We start from the raw sequence: 22,933 nt of genomic DNA on the forward strand, positions 1-22,933 counted from the left end.
GACATACAGGCTTTTTACCAAAAATTCTGCTTTTTACATCTAAAAGGAAGAGAGAAGAGGATAGCAAGGAGATGCTGAAAAAAATGTGCTCAATACTACAGAATAAATAAGTCTTCCCAAAGATAGCCAGCACAAGGGATTTTTTGAAAGGAAAAAAGGATCAAAAATTTCTTCAGAAATTTCTGTGGCAGGAGGTTTATGGTAGAACCTGTGAAAAGAAGGACTAAGCTAGGCACAGACATATCCTGCCTGATGTAGAAGGTAAACATTCTCCAGTTGTTTGTTGTTAGTTTTTGGTGTAGGTCTCTTCCTGTGTTTTTGGCAGTGGGTTGTATTGACTTGGTTTTTGCATGAAGAAGATTCCTTTGAAAGTAAACTGTGTGAATACTCCCTCCTCCTCTTAAAATGAGCTGTAATTACAGCTAAATATTTTGTGAATGTGCTTAGGAAGCGTTTTATGTGCAGAGGAAAAAAGAACTTAGAACTCACAAATCTTTCCTTGGAAAGCACATCCAAAATGAATCTTTGTTCCCTTTGGATAATCATAGTGCAAGTAGCCAGCTTTATTGTCTGGTGATAGCTGGGGCTTTCTTGTATATACAGAATTGTTAAGATTTCCTTTGAGTCGCATAAATTTTCAATTTTTGATATAAACTAGAAATATAGGGTTCAATTTAATACTGAACAACAAAGAGCTGTTTAAAATAAAGTTCACAATCTTGCATCACCAGTGCTGGTCTCTGATATCAGCCTTTGTATTCTACCTTGGAATTTGTTCAACCTAATACTGAAAGAAGTCAAGGAGGATTTTTGGCTTGCTTTCAGGCAGCTCCAGCACCCTCTTGCTGTGGCATACAGGGTGAGGTACCGCATTTTTACAGGGCAGCACTGGGGCAGGGTTTGGTGGCAAGACTGAACAGAGATTGAGAGGCTTCCTGAGCCAGAGATTATATCTACTCCTTGTCTAGCCAGAGATTTTCTTGGCATCATTATATTTAATAGTCTTTGATAGACCTTTCTTCCATAAATTTCTGTTTGCCTCTTGAACCCTTTTAGACTTCTGGTGTCCAAAGCATCCCATGGCAATGAATCCTGCAGTTTGTTCCACAGTAATAGACTTCTTTTTGCTTTTAACTCATACCTAATAACTTCTCTTGGTGCCTTCTAGTTTTTGCATTACAAAGTACATCCCTGTTCACTTAAATGCCTCACATGATTCTGTCTGCCTCCCTCATATTCCCACTTAATCAACTGTTTTCAAAACTGAAGTCTAAACTCTTTGTTTGTTTGAGGAAGCCATTCTAGACTTACGATGACTTGTTCCCTCTGTACTTTTTATTCTTTCTTTACAATATCCTTTTCAAAATGAGAAGGCCAAAACTGTGCACAGTATTTAATGAGTGGGTTTACTGCAGAGTTCTGCGGGAGCACAATGATGTTTTCTGTTTGGCTTTCTATTACTTTCCTTCTTCCTAACATCCTATTTGGTTTTTAACAACTACTGAGCACTCAGCTGACACCTCCAGAAAACTATCAGCTATGACCCCAAGGTCTCATCACTGAATGGCAATAGCAAATTGGGAACCTGTCAGTATGTATGTATAGTTAGGGTTGTTTTTCCCAAGTACATCACTTTGCATTTATCAACATTGAATTTCATTTGCCATTTTATCACTCAGCCACTCAGTATTGCAAGATTGTTCTGCTTGCCTTCACAAACAGCTTTTGTTCTAATTATCTTGAATAATTTTGTATCATAAACACACTTTGTCTCCTCTGCGGTCCATTTCTGAGTAGATTAGGTCCCTGTAAGGTCCCACTGGTGCAATCTGAACACTGACAATTCCTGGGCAGGTGAGTCCCACCTCTAACCTGTTAGTATACAAGGCAAGTTTTCCTTTTGCTCCAAGACAGATCAGTTTTTTACGTATCATTTTCTGAGAGGCCTTTTCACAAACACTTTGGAAATCTAAGCATGCTATTCTCTTCCTGACTGTTCTTACCTATAGACTTCTTCAGGGACCTGTCCACAGTGTGTTAGAGGCATTCACTAGCTCTGCTATTTATTACAGCGTCTAGCAGTCTGCCCCACAGAGAAGTCAGATTTAGTGGGCTGTAGTGCCTGAAATCCCTTCTGGATCTCCTTTTAAAAACTGATGTCACATTTGTCATCTTCTATTCCCCTGATAGCCTGACTATATAGGGCATGTGCCCTCCAAATTCTTGTATCAAAAAGAGTGTGAAGTGCCACCTCCCACGGTAAAGCTTTTCACTCCCTCCCCCCTGGCCCATTACTGGAATAACACAGTAAGTTTTTGAGTAGTCGTGTCCTTTTGCTCTAAGAAACGAACACAAAGCCAAGAAATCACCCTCCATCTCCAAAGCTAACTGTGACTTTTTATAGTATAATGCAGTATTTGGATTTTTTGAGATCAGACAGTTTTATTTGCCTCCTCCCTAATTCTGGAGTGGGTTGGTCAGTGCTGCTGCGGGAGTGATTAGAGTGGGTGAATGCAATCTCCGCAGACCTTTCCTGCCCGTGGCCGTGTGAGTGTAATGATTCATTGCCAATTTGGAGTCTGAACAGGCTCACTGAACTTGGAGGCAGGCTGTCTAGCTCCCTCAGCACATAAATTGAAAATATCTTTTTACTCCAGTGGCACCTTCTTCTAAATGTCCTGAAATGTAAGAAAATAACATAAATCTATATCTTCAGCGATGTGGCAGGGATTTGCTAACATTATTCTCTTGGTTGCTGCTGCTCAGGGCAGGGGTCAGTAGCTCTTTTTAACCAGTGACCTCAGAATGTTATTCTCTAGCGAAGGGCTGCATTGAAGACAGATAACGCTGCACTTTGCACATTTCTTGAGACACTAAAACCACTGTGTAGTTATACCGCTATCCCTTACAGATTAGACAAAGCTTACACCAGACTCATGCTTATAACTGCATCTACACCAAGGAATTTGGCAGTAGAAAGATGCCATTTCAAAAGCATGCTGCTAGCAGACATTACTGCACTGGGAAATGTTTTATAACCCTGGCCCAAAATTGCCATAATTAGAGGTATTCTCACCCTGTGCATTGCTGTACTGAAACCAGAGGGAAGCAGCACTGTGAAGCTGGAGGAGGCAGGATTGCTGCAGAAGAGGGTCTTCCTGGAGTTCTTGATTCTTATCTCACTGCTTCACCTACCCTAAGAAACTGGCATTGTGAGTTAAGAGATACAGTTGAGGAGAAGCAAGAAAAGAAGTTCAGATATCTGGGCTTTCTGTAACTAACCATAGTACCACAACCATATCCAAAGTTTCTGCCTGGAAGCCCAGCTCAGAGGAGCCACAGCCCCACGTAAGCAATGCAACATTTCAGTCAGACTCTGGCACCTCCCTGCCTAACAAAGGGCAGGATACCACGAGCAAACAGTCCTCCACCATCCTCCCCTCTTTCATTCATCTACATGAATTTTTAGTTATCTATTCATGATTCCTCCACTGTTAATCCTCTGTTGAGTCCTTCCGGTTTGTTTATTTTCCCCTTCTTTCTAGGCTGTCCCCAGCTTACCTCTCTCTTGAGTGCCATCAGAGAGTTTATGCTAGTGCTAAATTATCACAAAAATCTACACTATTCCTGTGGGATATCTTCAGATACTATCTGCTGTCTCTGTTGGTATGCCATCTTCATGTTTCCTGTGATAAAATAAACACCAAGAGCACTACCACGGAATTCTCTAATTTAGGATTAAAATAATAGATCAAAAATTATTTTAGGGGTGGATGAACTAGTTGCTTTCATGCTGAAAAATATCACAATAGTATCAAAACATAGTTATGGCTCTTCTCTGATTTAGTCCTTCAGATTAGGATCCTTTCTTTGTTCATGATTCCTCCTCATTGCTATTCATAGGCTTTCACAGTTCAGCCCCTGCTAGGACATCAGACTACAAGTAATGGGAAACAACAGCAGCACTGCATAAGGCCAAATCAAGAGACTGAGTTCCTGCTCAGTCACTGTAGCAAAAATTCTTGCTCAGAACCTTATATTGCCAGCAAGACGCTGGAGCAGTTTGATTTTACACTTAAATGGAAATTCTTTGAAGTTTAGAAGAAACTAATCTGTAACTTGTTTCAGAAAGGCAATGAAAATGGGTCGTTAAACCTGGGTGTATCAAATTCCAATTAGCATTAGCATGGACAATATAATTAAAAGGTAAATTAGCCATAATAGCATAGACTAGAACACTTTTTACAGTAACTAACGGTCAATTGAAACCGTGTACTTTGGTTTCTTGGGTTGTCAATGATAAGTTGAAAGGACAGAATAAGAGCCTGTATCCATTCATCTTTGGACAGTAATGTGTTCTGCAAAGTTAAACGCGAAGAACAGCAGTGTTCTAGCCAGCCGCCGTTAAATCAGTGGAAGGGGCTAAGTGGGATTAAGGAAAGCCAAAGAAAAGCCTCTAGAGCTGAAAAGTTTGTGGATGAATTATGGGTGTGGGGATGTGGACACTATCTGCCCTACTCCATGGGGCCATAGCGGTTCTGTGCTAATTGGAGAGGAGTTTGTTTAGGCTGTAATGAGCAGCCTGGAATCAGACCTGACCTGGTGACCTGCCTGCAAACTTGACTTATAATAATAACATCATCATGGTGATGTTTTAAATGCAAAATGAAAGACTTGGTAGCCAGTAAGATTTAGAAATCCCAAGGTGTTCACTGCATAAGCAATAGAAAATGCTGGGAAAGTCAATACGTAATATACATAGAAGTGGTAAAATGACATAATTAGGATGGTGACTTTTTGGAACTTTCTCCAGGGTGATATTTATTAACACCAGGCTGTCCTCTTCTGACAAAGGGTAAATAATACTCTGAACAGAGGCATAGATAACAGGCTGCAACTAGTCTTGTCGTCTTGCAGAATCTTCTGCATTGATGAAAGACAACTGCTTTGACTTTAATAACAGAGGAATGTTAACTTATGCCTTACTGTCTGGTGGGGTGAGCCTGTGGTTTAGTAATTTGCTGTTAGAATTCAGAAAGATGAACCTAGGAGGGTAAGAGAGCATGGATAACCACCGTCTGCTCGCAGCCTGATGTGTCCGTGCAGCACAGCCAAACATTGTCGGTGGCCAGCATGGAGCTGGAGGATGTTCTCAGACCCCTCGTTGAATAACCTCAGCATCCCAAAGCATCAGTTGTGTCCTGGACTGGGGAGGGGCTGAAGCCAAAATGCCTTTCTGTTGTTCTACGCTGATTTTTTAAAAGACAAAAATTGTTGAGGTGCATTGGCAACAGGGAGCTTTCCTTGAACAGTCTCCTTTTGCTATGCTTTGCAGTGTGCAGCCATAGGGATCCACCACTATAGCAGCTTTCCAGAGTTTTAAAAATCATTTAAAATGTTATGTGTTAAGAAAAGCCATTTTCAGATGATCAGCTCTCACAGTCAGACCTTCTTTTCCATTTATGTGTTTTTCACCATCTTAGCTTAATCTTCCTCTTCTATTAACTTTATATTGGCCAGCTGGGAACACGTACAGTTGAGAAAACAGTCAGCATCAACATAAAAAGGTTAATTAAAATGATTAACCTCACCAACAATTCCCTTATGGAAAAATCCTATAGAATTTAATAGAAAATGATACATTTACTATGTAGTATTTAAACTGTCAGAGAAAATTCCTTAGTAGGGAGGTAATTCCCTATTAAATTCTATAACTTTTTAGAGTATTCTCCACAGAACCTTACTGGATTAATCTGTATTAAATTCTACAGCATTTGGCATAAATGTTTCAATGCTAATAACTTCTAAAAATAATTTTGTAGTGATGCAGCGATGTAGAGATTGATGTGAGGCTTTTCAAAAGCAGGGGGGTTATTTTTTAGGATTGACCTACAGTGGTACAGCAGTAATGTTACATGATTTCTAAATGCAAAAAATGGTAAAATGCAATTACATTAAATCAACCTAACATGTAAGTAACGCTGCTTTTCCAGTTATGACTTAGGCTGAACTGATCCTACCCATTGTGTAATCAGAAGTCCCTTGCTTACTGGAGCTGACAGGCAGAATTAGGAGAAGCGCACACTTTAATGTGTTTTTTTTATTTCTGTGATAGAAATAGAACTATGAAAATTCTATTAGGGCCAGCAGAGAGTTTTGCTTGATTCCTTTTTGTCTTTGCTCAGCTCATCTCCTTGAATGTAGTATGTTTCTCCCCATGGAGGTGGCGGGAGAGAGAGAGAGAGAGAAGCAATTGTTATTTGGAAGTGTCATGTGGATATAAAAGCTATAAAATGTTCAAGGTTTTAGTATACTTTGCACTTTTAAAATGTAAATGCTGGGGAAGATATCAAAATTGCTATGCAAGTCCTTTGTGAAATGTCTGCATAATGCTGAACTCTGTTACATCTGCTGTTTGTATAGCATTTCTCTTGATAATTTTTCTCTGTCACTTAGCTTGTGATCTTTGTAGCAGCTGTGAGCTCCTAATGACTTTCCCTCTCAGGCAGGTTCTATACTGTTATTTTTAAAGCCTGAAGTACAAAGTAATTTGGCACTTCTCCATATATCCTTGGGGGAAATTGGTTCAGTTTGGTGTGATTTCTGGGACTTGCAAAAGATTTGAATAAATATAGCTTCTTCCACAACTTTGTAAACTCCAAACATTGATGGATTTTTCAAAAATGTGTTTTTAAACTAAGAATATTTACGCTAGTGTTAAAAAGAGGTTTAGCTTTTTCTGGAAGATTGTGGTTAAATAGATACCAAAAAAATATGTATCTTAGAGGTGGTATTGCACATGAGTTTTAGTGATTCAGCCTGCAAGGCAGTCTGAGCTGTGTAACCCTCTAGGACAGTGTGGCCCAGGGGAATAGAGAAATGACCCTCCATTGCCCCGTTTCAATAGCTCTGTATTCTGTTGTTGGGCAGTGTAAGTAAGAGGTAAATTAAGACCTAAAAAAGTCAATGGGAGATAGGTATCTAACCTGCAGCCTCAACTAGACAAAAATCTGCATCTCTAGCTTCATGAACACCTTGGCAAACCTGGCCTCTTTCTGCTCTGTAAATGTATATATACGTGGAAACAACCTTTTATCTTTTTCACTATATCGTGGGCTGTTAATCTGTGTCCAAGCAGTGGTATTTAAAGCACTCACTGTTATCTTCAGAGATCTGTTTTATTTATATTTTATAAAAGGCATCTCTCTGCAGAGAACTAGCAAAAGGTCAGCGCCAAAGTTAAATGTCAGAAACCCTGTTTTGAGAGGTTATAAGCAGATAAAATGTCCAGCGGTCAAAGGCTTCTGTTGAAGTGGGGTTTGTGCTTAGTTTCTTGAACTGCACTGGCCACTCTTGACTTTGAGGGACTCTGTCTTCCCTTCCCAAGAGGGAACAGAGCAGAGCATCACAGGAGACAGATGGACTGCTGGTCAGAGGGGACAGTTTGCCCTTCAGGGTGCCCAAAGTGCATCTGTCACCAAGTGTGTGGAGAGGAGCATCACCACACCAGGGAGCAGTGACATGGCTCGGCTTCATCAGACCACGTCATACAGGACAATACTGGAGGGCTTTGTGTTCAATACAGCAATTAAGACATCAGTATTTTAAACATGGTTTCTGTAAGGCATTGCAAAAGAAGATAAAGTTTAAATTTTTTGAACTGACACATTTTCCATTCGAATAATTTTTATGCCTAGGAAGTGCAGCGCTGTACGGCTGACATGAACATCACTGCAGAGCATTCCAACCACCCCGACAACAAGCACAAGAACAGATACATCAACATCCTAGCCTGTAAGTAAGCACAATGAATCAACCCAAAAAGGCACTCTCCTCTCACAGTGTGTCTGTGTGTGACTGGAAAAGGCAAGTGGCTTCAAGTGACATTATTGCATAGTAATTAATAAACATGTGAAAATGTAGCTGGAAAACCATTTCCCTACTAAAGGCAGTGGACGTTTTGAGTTCTCTAGGACCAGGATTTCACTCCAGCTTTTGTTTTAAAACATTTTGGAGTTTGATGGTCCGAGTGTAGTTTTAGAAGGATCAGTTTGGTATGAAATTTTGTGGAGGAATAACTGGGATAAATCGATGATCAGAGCTCTTCTGCCCACTAATGTCTGAAAACTGGCCTAAGGGAAGTGCATGGTGGAGCAAAGAGTTTTATTGATGATCCCTGGGATTCCCTTATAATCCCAAAGGTGCTAAATCTTACAGAGTGTATCTGCTCTATTTCAAACTGCTTCAGCTGTGTGTACGACTTGGACGAACGGTGATCTTTGTAGCACAGCGCAGGCTTTGCCTGTATTCCTCTGAGAACTGCAAATCTGGACACTGCTCTAGAATGCCGATTATTGCAGGTCTGGGATGGAAATGCAGTAACTTTTTCTGTATCATTCTCTAATGTGGAACAAATGGCAGATGCAGCAGTCACTGTGGTTTAGGAACAAAGATGGAGAGCCTCTGATAGAAAGTTCAGAATGTTCATAAATGTTGCGATAAATCTTGAATCTTTTTGACGGTATAGGAAGGAAATGCATGTCTCTAACAGATTCTCAGAAGTAATCAAGGTGCCAACTGCAGACCAATTCCCAGACTGTAAAAGACTTGCTGTGTGGCCCTGGGTGAGGGGATTCATTGAGGTTGTCCCAACTCTGATTTTAGACATAGATGGCTGGCCCCTCTAGGCACAGAGAGAGGAGTACCATTGGAGGAGAATTGGAGCAGGCACTCCAGTCCTCTTTTTGCCCCTGGAGGAACAACTGTCTCTGCACTGGTGCTCAAGGAAGGCAGCTGAAACCTAATTCTTCATGCTTAAAGTTAGCCCACATGTCTCATCTCTGCATGTGTTGGAAGCACCACCCGTCCCAGTGCTGCTGCCCAGCAGCAGGAGAAGGACTGCAATTTTTTTCTGATTTAAGCAAAAGCCAAGCATTTGGGTGGAACAAAAAGAGGAGCTAGAGAGTGTGACCTGAAGTCTATTCTCTTGATGTGATGGGGGTGGTGAAGGAGTGAGGACGTTCACTTGGCTCCCAGAGCCAGCAGCGCTGTCTGAGCCCAGCACCGGGTGGATGATAATGAGCTCAGACACTGAGCCAAGCGAGAGCTGAGCCGGTGTCTCCACACGGTGCTGCACAGCCTGTGGGGAGCCCTGGCCCTCTGAGTCACACTACACTGTGTGATGTGGATGATCCTGGAGATCGTGCTCCAGAGGCTCCGGTGCCCTTTAAAGAGAAGCTGTCCCAGCATGAACCACGTACTTTAAGGGATGTGAAGCCTGAGGGCCTGCTACCGTGAGCAGGTGACCAAGAACAGGTACTCCCACCTCCCCCTAGACTCCAATCCAAGGCCATTTGCTTCCATGTATTAATAAGTGCTACTCCAAAACCTATGGAATGGTATGTTTACCTGCGGTTCTGCACCATGTTTCCTTAATGTTTCTCTGCTCTGTTTTTTTATCCTGCAGATGATCACAGCAGGGTGAAGCTAAGGCCTTTACCAGGAAAAGATTCTAAGCACAGTGACTACATTAATGCTAATTATGTCGATGTAAGTTGTTTGAATTGTTTTTTTCTTCTCTAACTCTTGAATCCTTCCACAAGGAGGAAGTATTGTCACCTGTGAAGTGGTCGTGTTTTCCAACTTCACCTGATAATTTTGCTACAAATTCCTCACTATTCTGAATGAGAAAGGCACCTTTCTTTGTTATCTTTAAAATATTAATATGTCTGCCATGATATTGCTTTCATCTCACTTGGCATTATGGTTTTCTTTGAAGGGTTACAACAAAGCAAAAGCCTACATTGCTACCCAGGGACCTTTAAAGTCTACCTTTGAAGATTTCTGGAGGATGATTTGGGAACAAAATACTGGAATCATTGTCATGATCACAAACCTTGTTGAAAAAGGAAGAGTAAGAGATTTTCTAGTTTGTTAGCAGTTGCTCCTCACCACCTCCCCAAATCACGTGGGCAGAATTTGTTTTTAAATCGTTTGGGATGATATATATTGATGTATAATACATAACTAACATAAAGGAGGGATACATAGCTAGCCATGATTTTTTTAAAAAGCCCTAAATATACGTATAAAGAAGCAGCTCAAACCCTTAGCCAACTCACCCATGTCTTTGTTCAGAGAAAATGTGATCAGTACTGGCCGTCAGAGAACAGCGAGGAGTATGGCAACATAATCGTGACGCTGAAGAGCACAAACATTCATGCCTGCTACACTGTGCGCCGCTTCACAGTCAGGAACACAAAGATGAAAAAGGTGAGTAAAGCCTTCACTGTTCTCATCCAGATGCTTTCTGGCTTGTGTAGGATGCAAGGCACACACGAGCAAAACTCAGTATTGGCACAGGCAACGTGAAGTAGCAGGTGGATGGGAAATAAGTAAGCAAAGCCAGGATTACAAGGAACCTGGTGAAAGGTTTAGCCTGTATTTCTTTTTCTCAAGTTCACTGCTGCTTTGGTGTCACAGTTATTGCTGTTATTACCTCTTCCCACATGTATTTTTCCTTGAACTCTGTCTCCACCTAGCAGGAGGCAGAGCTGCAGATTTCTTTTGTTAGAGTCCAGCACTTTTTCAACGGAGCAAGCCAGTAGGATAGAGTACCTTCCTAAGCCTCTCTTCCCTACTTTCTCTCTCCTTTCTGTGCACGCTTTGCCCACAGGGTCAGAAAGGAAACCCCAAAGGGCGTCAGAACGAGAGAACGGTTATTCAGTATCACTACACGCAGTGGCCTGACATGGGGGTGCCGGAGTACGCTCTGCCCGTGCTAACCTTCGTTAGGAGATCCTCCGCAGCCAGAACGCCGGACATGGGACCAGTGGTGGTGCACTGCAGGTACGACAGGCGTGATTGACTACCCATCTCCCAGGGCAGCGAAGACAAACACCTTAACTTACTAACACAGGAGGGTGCCAGCCCCGTGGAGCGCTTGCTTTGCCTACATCTTAAGACAGGTCCAACACAAAACCTTCTCGGCTGCATTAGCAAAAAAAAAGTGTCATGATACCGAGCTGCTGAGCATTCCACTGATGTGGTTGTGCAGTTTCTTGCTCGAAGCTTGTTTGTAGCCTGCTCATTCCGTGCACAGGCAGGGCAGGATCACCTCTGCTGGCAACCAACCGTGTGAATACACGGACACCTGGGCATGCGATTGCCACTGAACCACACTCACATTCATCAGCACTTGCAGTCAACAGAGGATTTCCCTTAAATGACTTGAGGGACGTGGTCTTCATCACTGTGTGTGAGGGGGTTGTACGGCACCACAGTGAAGAGAGGAGGAGGATAGGGGTTATTGCTCCTTCCTGAGCAGAAACTGAGAAGCTCTGAATTCCCCTCTCCACCCCCTCTCTTGGGCCCAGGACTGCCCTCCTCCCCTTCAAGGAGTCCTGCCTCCGCAGGACTAGCCCCTTATGCCTTTCCATACTGCTGGCACCACTTGCAGTTCCAGAGCAAGACTGCAGCTCCACTGTGAAGCTTAAGCCTTACCTCAAGACTGAAGGTGACCAGGGCAGCCCCACAGCCTTGGAGCAACCTTGGTTGTGCAGGATAGCAGCAGTTTGGCACAGTGGATCTCTAAATGGCTTCTTCTAGCCAACACCAGGAACAACAGCATTGGAGACAGGACAGCCAAGCGTCAGATCATTAAATATATGCCTGGTAAAATTCCCAGAAAACTAAAATATTTTGTTTAGAAACTTCCATGGTTGGGGCTAGCTAGGAAATGCAAGCCTGTGAACAGGAATATTTGCTTAGTTCTGTTCTGTGGTTGTGAACATTTACTTTGGTCTGGTTGCATTACGTGGGTTTCTCTTCTGTCTTCTGTAGTGCTGGTGTTGGCAGAACTGGTACCTACATTGTGATAGACAGTATGCTGCAACAGATAAAAGACAAAAGCACAGTTAATGTCCTGGGTTTCCTGAAACATATCAGGACACAGCGCAACTACCTCGTCCAGACAGAGGTAAAGATTGCACTGGGGTTGAATTTAAAGCCATGTTTATTTTTATGTTATAATCAGAAGGAAAATGGATTTTTCAGTTACAGCCCTGTAAAAACTGAATATATCACCAGGCATGTTTTGCACTGGAATGTCTCTTTTTCTAGACCAGAAACTTCAGATTTTGTTTTTGACTTACTCAGAGTTGTACATGCTACACTTGTAAATGTTTATTCTGGATTTGGCAGTATTTGCATGGGTGGCTTGTTTTGCACACCCTTTCCTTTAGTGTGCTCTACCCCTCTGCTAAAGCCAGCTGTTTAGTTTATTCCGAGTGCCTACGTGACACGCCGTTGTTTTTCTAGGAGCAGTACATTTTTATTCATGATGCCTTGTTGGAAGCCATCCTAGGGAAGGAGACTGAAGTATCTGCAAACCAGCTGCATAGTTATGTTAACAGCATCCTCATACCTGGCATAGGAGGGAAGACACGGCTAGAAAAACAGTTCAAGGTAAGGCTTATCGCTGCCATCCAGAGGGACTTCATTTCCCTACTCTTTTTTGTATGGCCTGTCTTCACTGTCAGTTGTCATAGATAAGGAACCAAACCACAACACTTGATTAGCACAGCACAGAATCTTGAAAAGTTCAGTCCTCAACAGTCTTAGCTACACTGCTAATCAGCAGTAACCCTCTTCGAGTCAGAGGTGAGAAGAGGGACGTGGACGCTGGTTTTGGAGTGTGCTGCTGGTCTCCCTGTTCCCAAGGGGGGATGGGGTGTTCCGGAGTCTGTGGTTAGCTTGACTGGAAGTCTTCCTCCAAACTGTGGCACTCATGCGTATATATGGAGAGAGACATGAAATGAGGTTCTTAGCACCACCTAGTCTTTCAGCACTGTAGATACAGAATTAAAAATGTTGTAAGACTAGGAAACACCACATGTCTCTCTCATCGCTCGTAACTATGCTTGCTGCTTTTCCCTGCTATGTCACAGCTGATTTCATCCTGGCCAAAGTAAATTTTTTTGCCCAGATCTCCTATTAGAAACCTAAGATTTTTTGATTGCATTTTATTTGAACGTATTTTAAAACACTTTGTGAGACCATGTATCATAAAAGATTATATGCGACATCTGTTTTCACAGCTATACTCAATCAGTTAAAAACTACCTAAGGAACCGAAACTGTTAAATTATACCAGGTGTGAAGCTACTCAAAACATGAACAGGCTCTTCTCTGAATTCAGTTGGAGAATTCTCAGTATTTCCCCATCATTCAAGGCATTCCAGATGCTTAATTACAAATTAAAGAAACAAGAGCAAGCGTGCACATACGCACACAAAATGCATCAGGAGAAAAAGATTTCTTATTAAAAAAAAACCTGTTGCACTTTTAAAAACAATACTAAATTATACGTATAAAGATGTTTTCTGATGACTTGTGGCAAAATTTAAAAAAACTCAAGTGCCATTTTCAGAAATTACTTTCTCTGCCAACATTGCACAGGCGTTTAGAAACCACATAACTTCTAATGGGGCTTATGCCAGTACATAGATGAGTTGAGTGCTATCTTGTTTAGAATGCATTTGAAACTCGGACGTGACCAGCAGCAATTATTAAATCTCTCTCTTGTTTCTGCTACTACAGAGCTGGCAGAAAATAACTTGTGCTTATGCCCTTGTAGAGTAGTTTACATTCAACTGTCTCAGAGTAAAGTTATGCTGAGTAGTGAGTGGCTAGTACAGGAGATGAAAAAGCCACCTTCACCCTCTTTCTTCTGGTAGACTTTCCCCATACACTGGGGGAATATTCTAATACAAATCTTCCTCCATGACTTTTCTTTGTGCCTCATAAGCAGCCCAGAATGAACATGGCAGACCAGCTAATGTAACCCTTGGCCTCAGGTCTCAGATGCTGGTGTGGTGGGTTCCCTAAAGGCCTGGCAGAAAAAGACAGTCTGCAGGAATGATCTGGCTTTTATTTTAGAAGAAAACATAAAAGTTTTGTTGTTGTTTTATTTTGCTAGCTTTTCTTCCTTGAGACCTGCTTCTGACTGAACATATCTACAAGTCTTTGAAATATATTCTCAAATATAACTACACGTAGTGTTCTGTGAAAATACATTTTGATGGAACTTAATTTTCAGGATGTTTCGAAGCTGAGAGCTGCAGAGATCTTTTTATCCATTAAACATGTTATATGAAAAGGATGATTTCCATTGGCATCTTGAGTACTTTAAACAAGTTTAACAATGCAGTTTATTCTTCTACGGATGCATCTTTGCAGGAGTTGGCAAAGAAACCTCCTCTCTTCATTTAGTGCACTGTGAGGACTGACTTACTACTTTATTCTCTTTCAGCTGGTTACACAGTGTAATGCAAAATACGTGGAATGCTTCAGTGCTCAGAAAGACTGCAACAAAGAGAAGAACAGGAACTCATCAGTCGTGCCGTGTAAGATCACATCTTCGGTTTGATTACTGCCTAGCATAACTTTTTGTACTGAATTCTCCCGGTGTTATGCATGAAAAGGCATAGCCACTAGAAGTAGAAATGTAATCGTTTGTTCAGACCAAGATGTCTTGTCCTTCAGAATTACCCTGATGAAACTGAACAAAAGAAAATAGTTACAGTGTCAGCCAGATAGACTGTCCAAGTGAAATGTTAATTTGAAATGCTTAAGAATTTGAATAATTAGGTAGGGGATAAATCTATGCAATAGTGAGAGAATTACTTTGATACCGTTCCCAGCTCAGGTGAGATCTCCCAGTGTGATTGGCACAAGTTGTTTGTAATTCAGCCTCTACTCTGTGTGTGAGCCTTCCCCAGATTTAAGGGTATTTAGTGCCCAAGGCCACAGTTTCACAGCATTAATATGGAATCTGTGTGTGGTTGCCAAGCGGTATGAATTTGCATGGGCACGACCTCATGCCCATCCTGTTACTCAGAGTACAGGACATACAGGGCAGGTGATAGCCAAGCTAGCGGAAAGTAATAATGGAACAGATACTGTCCATCACGAAACTTGTTAATAAAAAGGAAAGTCATCGGGATATATCTTAAAAACAAATGTGAACAGGGCAGAAATAGTCTATACGACTTTCCACTTTGTGTCACGTAGCTGCAGTGATTTGGTTTGGCACTAGGAGCCTGTCAGCTGTTTTGAGGATGTTGTTGAACTCAGCCCTCAAACACAGAGGAGTGTAGATCTGCTGAAGAACACACACACACTTCTGGGTGATTACCCGTTAGGGAAGGGTTTTGTCTCTGGAGGTTATCTCACCCTCCAACTGGGAGGAGTGAGTGATGGTAGTGCTAGAGAGTGGTAGGGAAAACAAAATAAATCAGCTGGGTTTGCGTGCTGCTGGAGACAAATGGAACACTACAGTCAAGAATTACCTGAAATCCCCTGTTATCACTGCATATACTGTTATTTGGTAATTCAGCCTGCTGTGAAAATCTTTGCTATAGTAAAATTTGATTCCTGAAATTACTTTGTCCTTGTGGGAATATTGTGCAACATTCTCTTTTATATCCTGTGTTAGCAGGCAATGCTTTAACGCAGTTAAAGTGCTGGCCTGCTCCTGCGGGAGATGGGAGCTGCACACTGTTTGGTTTGTTAACGTCTGAGAAATTCTTACTTTCTGCATTGTGCCATGACCAGACTTTGATCTCTTTTTTTTTTTTTTTTTTTTCCCCTGTTTTTTTTTAATCTTATAGCTGAGCGTGCTAGAGTGGGCTTGGCACCACTGCCTGGAATGAAGGGAACAGATTACATTAATGCCTCTTATATCATGGTGAGGAAGCCAACACCTAATTACAAAGTAAAATCAATTCTAAGGTGCTAAATACCAGATGCCTGTAATTGTCTTAATTCTGTATGTAATGGCTGTGTATTAACAGATGAGATTTTAACACCTTCCCCATAATGTAAAGCTATTAACTGTGTTTTATTAAAGATCGTTGCCTAAAAAAATTAAATACAAGATGCATTTAGATGGAATGTGTATTTCCATGAGATACAGTCAACTAAATACTAGAATTCAGAGTAAATGAAAACAACAGGGACTCTGCAGAATGGAAATGAAGTTATAAAATTATAGTCTGTGTGGAAAAAAAAAATGTGGAATAAAATGAAATAGGGTCATTATGTGTCCCCAAAGATTAAATTAATGCCTTAAAAGTACTGAAGGTAGTAAGTAACCGTGTGGTTTGTTTTGCTGCGAAAGGGCTACTACAGGAGTAACGAGTTCATCATAACCCAGCATCCGCTGCCACACACGACTAAAGATTTCTGGCGAATGATCTGGGATCACAATGCACAGATCATCGTCATGCTGCCGGACAACCAGAGCCTGGTGAGTTAAACACGTCCCTCCCCGCCCGGTACCGCCGTCGCTTACCCCAGGTGGGCACCAGCTTAGGGTCACTTTGTTACATGCTGTGGCTATTTTCTGGTGGAAAGCAAAAGCCAATTTTTGGGCCACCATCTCAAACTTTACCATAAGCTTATTACAAAAAGATAAGTTCCGAGATGTGGGGCCTGGTTTTTGCTCTCACCCCAGGGAAAAGACATCCTGGGCTGGATGGACCAGTGCTTACAGGCAGCAAAGCTCCTGAGGGCTGCTGGGCTGGCAGGGTGCAAGGCACTGAGGTTGCTGAGTGGCCAGAGCCACGGGTGAGGACTTTGAGAGGAGCAGAAGTATGAAGAAGGAGACAATAGATAGTTACTTGTTTACCCAGGGGCTTAGGACTCAGACCATGCAAGACTACGGCTGTGCAAGGTTACAAATGCTATTTTTGATGAAAGTGAAAAGCAAACATGTATGTTAATTTAAGTGTAAATAATGAGACAGACAGACAGAGGGAGAATAAGGAGACACAGGTGAAGTGCTAATCACTACTTCCAGATTTACTAGCACGTCTCAAGAGGGCGCGTTTGAAAGGATTAAGAACTAAATGGTTCGGTTTTTCATGCACGCATCACTGAGGTGAATAGATGATTGTAGCTGAGAGTGGAAGAGAAACCACCTTCATTACAGCAGGAGAATAGCAGCCATGAGGGGCTACTAAAGAGGCAGCAGTCAATATGCTTCCTGTGTGCGGGTGCAATGAAAGGGATTGCAGGGACTGCAAGGCGAAGAACGTTCAGAGAAATCCGATAGAATCAGAAAGCACTAATGAAATGAAAGTGTGTCAGGTGGAAATGAAGAGGTTGATCTTGTCTTTACAAGTACATGAAATTGCTCTGCCGAAAAATAGCGATTAAATGGTAAAGGAGGAAGGGTGGACTCAGCCACATCCCTTGCAAGGATGTCTGGTCCCTTCACCTCCACCGTTCCCAGGCTGGAGGTTGGGCAGCAGCATCGGCTCAGCGTCGGGCGTGGGTGTGTGGGCTGGCCGGGAGGGGTGGCACGGGACTGAAGACAGCATCGAGGTGCTGAATGTGTGATGTCAAAGGATGAGACGATGATAACAAGCGACCTGCTGCATGGGGACCTGTCACGTGGCAGGACAGTCACTGCCCCGGCGTTCAGCGATATTACGCTGCTTGCTGGCACCTGGGCACAAGTGTCAAGGCACTCAAAGGGCTTAGGGCCCTAAGTCCCATTTTCAGAATAAACATTTAAGGCCCAAATCTCAACAGTATCTTGCATCTCATGTGCATCAAGGCTTCAGGCCCAGAGAAATAAGCCTGGTTTCAGAGACGTTTTTATGGCCGTAGTGGGATGAAGTGGGTTCACAGCTCCTGTTTTCTCATGAGTAAAACATGGGTTGTTCAGCGGCGCATGTGCAGAGCTGTGCACGCTGCCAGAGTAGTTTCTGTGCTGACACTGCAGGGACAGTAGACCCCTGAAGCCAGGAGGAAAAGCAGGCTTTGCACGTGTGTGGTGACAGAGCCTCATTTCCTTTCTCTGCAGTAAATTAGGAATTCACAGTTATTTTTTAAAGAATAGCTTTGACAGTATGTTATCTACATCCTGTCAGTCAGGCTACTTCAGCACTGAACTTCCACCATTCACAGCCTCACTTGAGATTTTACAGTATCCCTTCAGTAGAGGACTTTTGCTGAAGAACTTGCATTAAGCTAAGCCAGTGCTTTTTTCAAGGCTAAGAATATTTGGGTTTCTTCCTTCCTCCTCACTCCTCCCCTCGCTCCTAAAAATTCAAGCCCTACATGAGTATCCATCAACTTTTACCTAGACCTGATCCACAGACCTTGAGTTTTGGATTAGACCACAATAAACACAAATTAAAAATAATAAGCAATTAATTTTTAAAGGTCAGTGATTTTTTTTTTCTAAACAGAAATCTGACTTTCATGCAAAACTGTGTAAGCAGGAGGTAATAAAGTCTGGGATACAATATAAAGGTTAAGTATGAGTAAGCTAAGAAAACCATTTCCCTATGAAACCAATTAAAAAGCAGATGTTACCTGTTTGGACACACAAAGGAAGGATCTGGCAGGCTTACTGCCTACTGTAATAGTAAATTTGCTTTAGACAGAAATGGTTTTTAAAGGTCAGCTCCTCATCATCTCTATTTATCAAACCAATTTTTTGATCCACTGGATTTTTTCCTCCACACACAAGGTATCTGAAAGGCTGAAGTAGCGTGTTGTTTCATTCCTCCAGGCAGAAGATGAGTTTGTGTACTGGCCAAGTCGTGAGGAATCCATGAACTGTGAGGCCTTTACTGTGACCCTTATCAGCAAAGACAGACTGTGCCTCTCTAATGAAGAGCAAATTATCATCCATGACTTTATCCTTGAAGCTACCCAGGTAAAATAAACCCCCAGATGTGGGTGTTGGCTTTTTACCAAAATGTTGTTGATGTCATTTAAATATGGAAGAAGAAGAGTTCAGAAGCAGTTTTGAAAAGGATTTACTTATAAATGCATGTGCATGCATGTTGCTCGCAGGGAAGGGTATTCTCACTGGCGGCTTCTCCCTCTCACATCTTCTACTTCCAGGTAGATTTCGCTAGCTAGCGAGACCGTAGTATTAATTGTTTGTCTTATTTGAAAGTGATTGGTTTTTCATTTTGAAATCACACAAGTAGATTGAATTATTCTTTGTGAAGTACACCAAGGTTTATGCAAAACATTAGTTTGCAAGCCCTTTTAAATTTGAATTCCTTGGTTGCTCTTCTCTTCTTGACTTTTAAGCTGTAATGGCTCTGAGGGAGGTTTATATGAGTAGAAGATCTGCTTTCTAATACAAAATCTTTTATCAATTAAACATTTTGTTAAAGCTGCATTATTTTAGGGTGTTCACTGTTACAGCGATGCTAGAGCTGTGTGTCTGTCTTCTCCTTTCTATATAAACTGTTTGGAAGAAGAAGGTTATCTCTTGAGTCTGTAGTGAGGCTCTTCCCTCTTTCTACCTGGAGTGGATAAATGTGAAACTGAAGTAGCTAATGCCCAGGCTGGTTTTTCATTGCAGGATGACTACGTTCTGGAAGTCCGCCACTTTCAGTGTCCTAAATGGCCAAACCCAGATGCTCCCATAAGCAGTACCTTTGAACTTATCAATGTAATCAAGGAAGAGGCCTTAACAAGGGATGGCCCCACCATAGTTCATGATGAGTATGTCACCTCTTTTCTCCCATTTATGTGCAGGTTGTACAAGGAGTTACTCGGCTACAGGACACTTGTTAGGACTGATGTCCATTCTTGCATGGAGCAGATGGGGTTTAGTGGTCTAGGGAACAGGATCAGAATGTTTAAACTTCCCGGGATGAGTTTTCAGTTGGCATCTGAGGCCAAATACATTTTGCTTAGTGTAGTTTTTATGTTGGTCATAATCTTAGGTGGACTCAGAAAGTGAGGCTCTGTTTGCTTTATAAGCATTTTGGGTTCTTCTGCACCTGGAAGTATCCCAAATGAATTCTACAACCTGCTTCAGAACACAGCAGAGCCCTGGTTTAGGTAAGGCTCTAACCAGCCAAATATGGGCTTATGGAAACCAGTTTCAAAACAGCCCGAGCTCCTGTCTATCAGCTCAGGTTTAGTGTGCCATGTAAGACAGAACAAGCTCGGCTCAGCTGTGTCTCAGGATGAGCAGCAGAAGTATCTTGTGACAAAGGGCCCAGGTTTTCTGCGAGCAGATTTATTTTTTCTCCTTCTGCTTCCCCAAAAACACTCCAAGGGGCCCATATGGTGCCAAGTGGTAGGGAGGGATCCCACTAACACAGGGCCAGCATGCCCCAACACTTGTCTCTTTTGTAGTGCAGTGGAGAGCACTGTCTTGCCAGCTATACTTGAATGCCCAATTATAAAGGGTGCTAAATACTGCATTGCATATTATTACTTTGCACACATTATGGGGCTGCAAAATACCATGCTAGTGAAGCTGGAGCCTGGATCTAACAGGATCTCTTTGGAGGGACTGTTTCCTGGTGGGCAGAGTGCTTCCCAGAGTCATTCTGCTGTTAAAATCCCAAATAAACCCAATTTCTGACGCTGCTGGACTTGCCCTTAGAATGAACACTGAGCCAGCATAAACAACTGCTATACCTGCAACCCCGCTGCACTCCAGTCCATTAGGCCTTTTGTCATTGCTGCAAAACAGAATTAGTAGGAAAGTCTTAGAAATCTTCACCTTCTGTGCAAAAACATTATTACCATACTCTGGTATTGCAGTGGCCAGATCAGCTTTGTGCTGATGTGCACTCACATGCTGATATCTGCCGTTGCTGAAAGAGCTTTCTCTTCACGTTGGTGTGTTGCTGCTGCAACAGGTTTTTCCCAGCAGACTCCCTCAAATGGTGCCTTGGGCTGCAGCAAGTAGTTTTTCTCCTACCATCTCCTGCCTTGCTAATGCACAGCGTAAGCTCTGGTGCCTTTTGCCAGCACTGATTAATTCCAGGCTAGTTTTAATATTCATGCTGTGGGTAGTCTGAAGTGAGGTTTTGCTACTCTTGCAGTATTTAAGATTATGTTTTACAAAATTAGAACCATTATTGATTTGGGCATTTCATGCTAGACCAAAAAAAAAAAAAAAAATCAAAATCTCATTCCTAACAGTGCTGAGTCATTCTTTCTGTAAATTGCTTTTTTGGTTTATTTGTCATATTCAATGATTTTATTTTTATGCCTAATACATAAAGTGGATTCTGCTTTTCATCGGAGCCTAAGCAAATGTAGCTGAAAATGAAAATTTCTCTTTACTACATGCAACAACTATATCACATAATCCACTAATAATTACAACTGCAGATTAATTCCAAATATATGAATTTTCAGATACTAAATGCATGTGGTGTTTAGGAAGTACATGGTGGGTTGAACTTGATAAAAACATTTCAAAGAAGTTCAGAAATTCCAACTCAAGACAGTTGTCAAGATTTTTAAATATAACTGCCCATATGTAGGCAAGTAGATAAAGATTTGCTGCATAATTTTCCAAGAGAAAAGACTTCAGATTGTTGGGAGCTGGAGGTTATCAGCCCAAGTAAAAATGAGGCCATTAGACCCTCAGAGGCATTTAGTTGTGTCCCATCAGACACAAGCATTGGCCACTTTGTCCACTGTCCCTGTAGATGATCAGTCACAGCCATCTGTACAGTTCTGCAGAAGCCCTGCTGCTTCTTCTGTAGACTTTTCATCAAATATAGCAGATCTATTGTGATCTGATTTCTGTTTCCCATTTCTAGGCAAATTAAGTTTGCAAAAATCATATGAAATTAAGTCAGCATATGTCTTGATTTCCACAGGAATGTTGTAAAAAATCCTAGTGGTAATCTTACGATGCCAGATGGCATTGCAGTACTTACCGATTATTTAAGGTTTTGTGTACAGCTCTCCAAACAGTTTACAGAGCAAGTCAGCATGAATGTCCCCTCTTACAGGTGGGGACATTTAGAGACAGACTTTCTCAAAGTCACAGAGCAAACCCATAGTAAAGCCAGGACAGAATTTCAGTCTTCCGAGTACTGGGAGAGCAGGGGACAGTTGAGGCTCCTCAGAAGCAGTTACGAGCCCCTGTTGCTAAGGATCCTCTATCCCATGCCCCACAACTGCTCTCATTGATTCCGGCATACCCACAGATTTAGCAGCAGTAAGGTTTCTACCTGACCAGTATCTCAAGGACACACTGAGTCATGCTCCTGACGAATAACCATTGCTTGGGTTCTTATTAAATGACAGCACAGCTCAACTCTTCAGAATCCGTAATGTCTCTTGGGTGCCCAACTCGGGGATGTTGCCTTTTGCCGATGAATCAGACCTAAGGAAGACTTTGAGATGTGCCCCATTTACTTGTGAGCACCTCATATCCGTGTTAGTTTTATATAATTGTCAGATGTGGAGGAAGAGGCAAAGTCTCATTTCTTTCTAATCGTTTATGTTTTGCTTGAGCTCCCACTAATGAATTTAAAATACACTCAGCTATAATGCAGATGCTTTCAGTACATGTGGCATGTGAGAACTGATTTCAGTGTTATACTCTCCAGGCTGGGTATTTTTAAATGGCTCATGTTCTTCTGCTGATACAATTCTTTGTATTGAATACCGCAGATACCCTGAGATGACTGGTGTACCATCAAATTTCTTCTATAAATTAAAATGACTAAAAATTAGCCAGTATAAAACAAGCATTTAATAGATACAAAGATGAACTACAGTAATCAAATAAGACTATATCAACGCTGTCATGGCTCTGTGTCAGTGCCCAGGTATGTCTGTGAGTATCTTACCATTTTGGTGTGGTTTTTCAGGTATGGAGCTGTGTCAGCGGGAACGCTATGTGCCCTTACCACTCTGTCCCAGCAGCTGGAGAATGAAAACGCTGTCGATGTCTTCCAGGTGGCAAAGATGATAAATCTTATGCGGCCTGGAGTATTTACAGACATTGTAAGTCTTTAAATGGAATATAAATGGATAGTTTACAAGGTTTTCACTGAGACCAAAAGCATGAACTAAAATGCACGTTGTGTATGTTATCAAGCCCTACTGCATCTGCTACCAAGCAGAATTTGCA

The 22,933-nt window shown here is 42.0% G+C and overlaps 1 protein-coding gene across 1 annotated transcript in view; it reads left to right on the plus strand.

The window, feature by feature from the left end:
- Positions 1–22,933, plus strand: part of PTPRG (protein tyrosine phosphatase receptor type G) — a 421,778-nt gene that overhangs the window by 392,877 nt on the left and 5,968 nt on the right. Inside the window, exons 16-28 of the mRNA XM_074913948.1 lie at positions 7,698–7,794; positions 9,467–9,549; positions 9,779–9,913; positions 10,138–10,272; positions 10,676–10,848; positions 11,842–11,977; positions 12,319–12,465; positions 14,312–14,405; positions 15,672–15,748; positions 16,181–16,309; positions 18,587–18,733; positions 19,397–19,539; positions 22,671–22,806. Coding sequence (XP_074770049.1) covers positions 7,698–7,794; positions 9,467–9,549; positions 9,779–9,913; positions 10,138–10,272; positions 10,676–10,848; positions 11,842–11,977; positions 12,319–12,465; positions 14,312–14,405; positions 15,672–15,748; positions 16,181–16,309; positions 18,587–18,733; positions 19,397–19,539; positions 22,671–22,806 — 1,632 coding nt within the window. The remainder of the gene's footprint in view (positions 1–7,697; positions 7,795–9,466; positions 9,550–9,778; positions 9,914–10,137; positions 10,273–10,675; positions 10,849–11,841; positions 11,978–12,318; positions 12,466–14,311; positions 14,406–15,671; positions 15,749–16,180; positions 16,310–18,586; positions 18,734–19,396; positions 19,540–22,670; positions 22,807–22,933) is intronic.

Source organism: Athene noctua, chromosome 10, assembly GCF_965140245.1.
Source record: "Athene noctua chromosome 10, bAthNoc1.hap1.1, whole genome shotgun sequence".
NCBI lineage: Eukaryota > Metazoa > Chordata > Aves > Strigiformes > Strigidae > Athene > Athene noctua.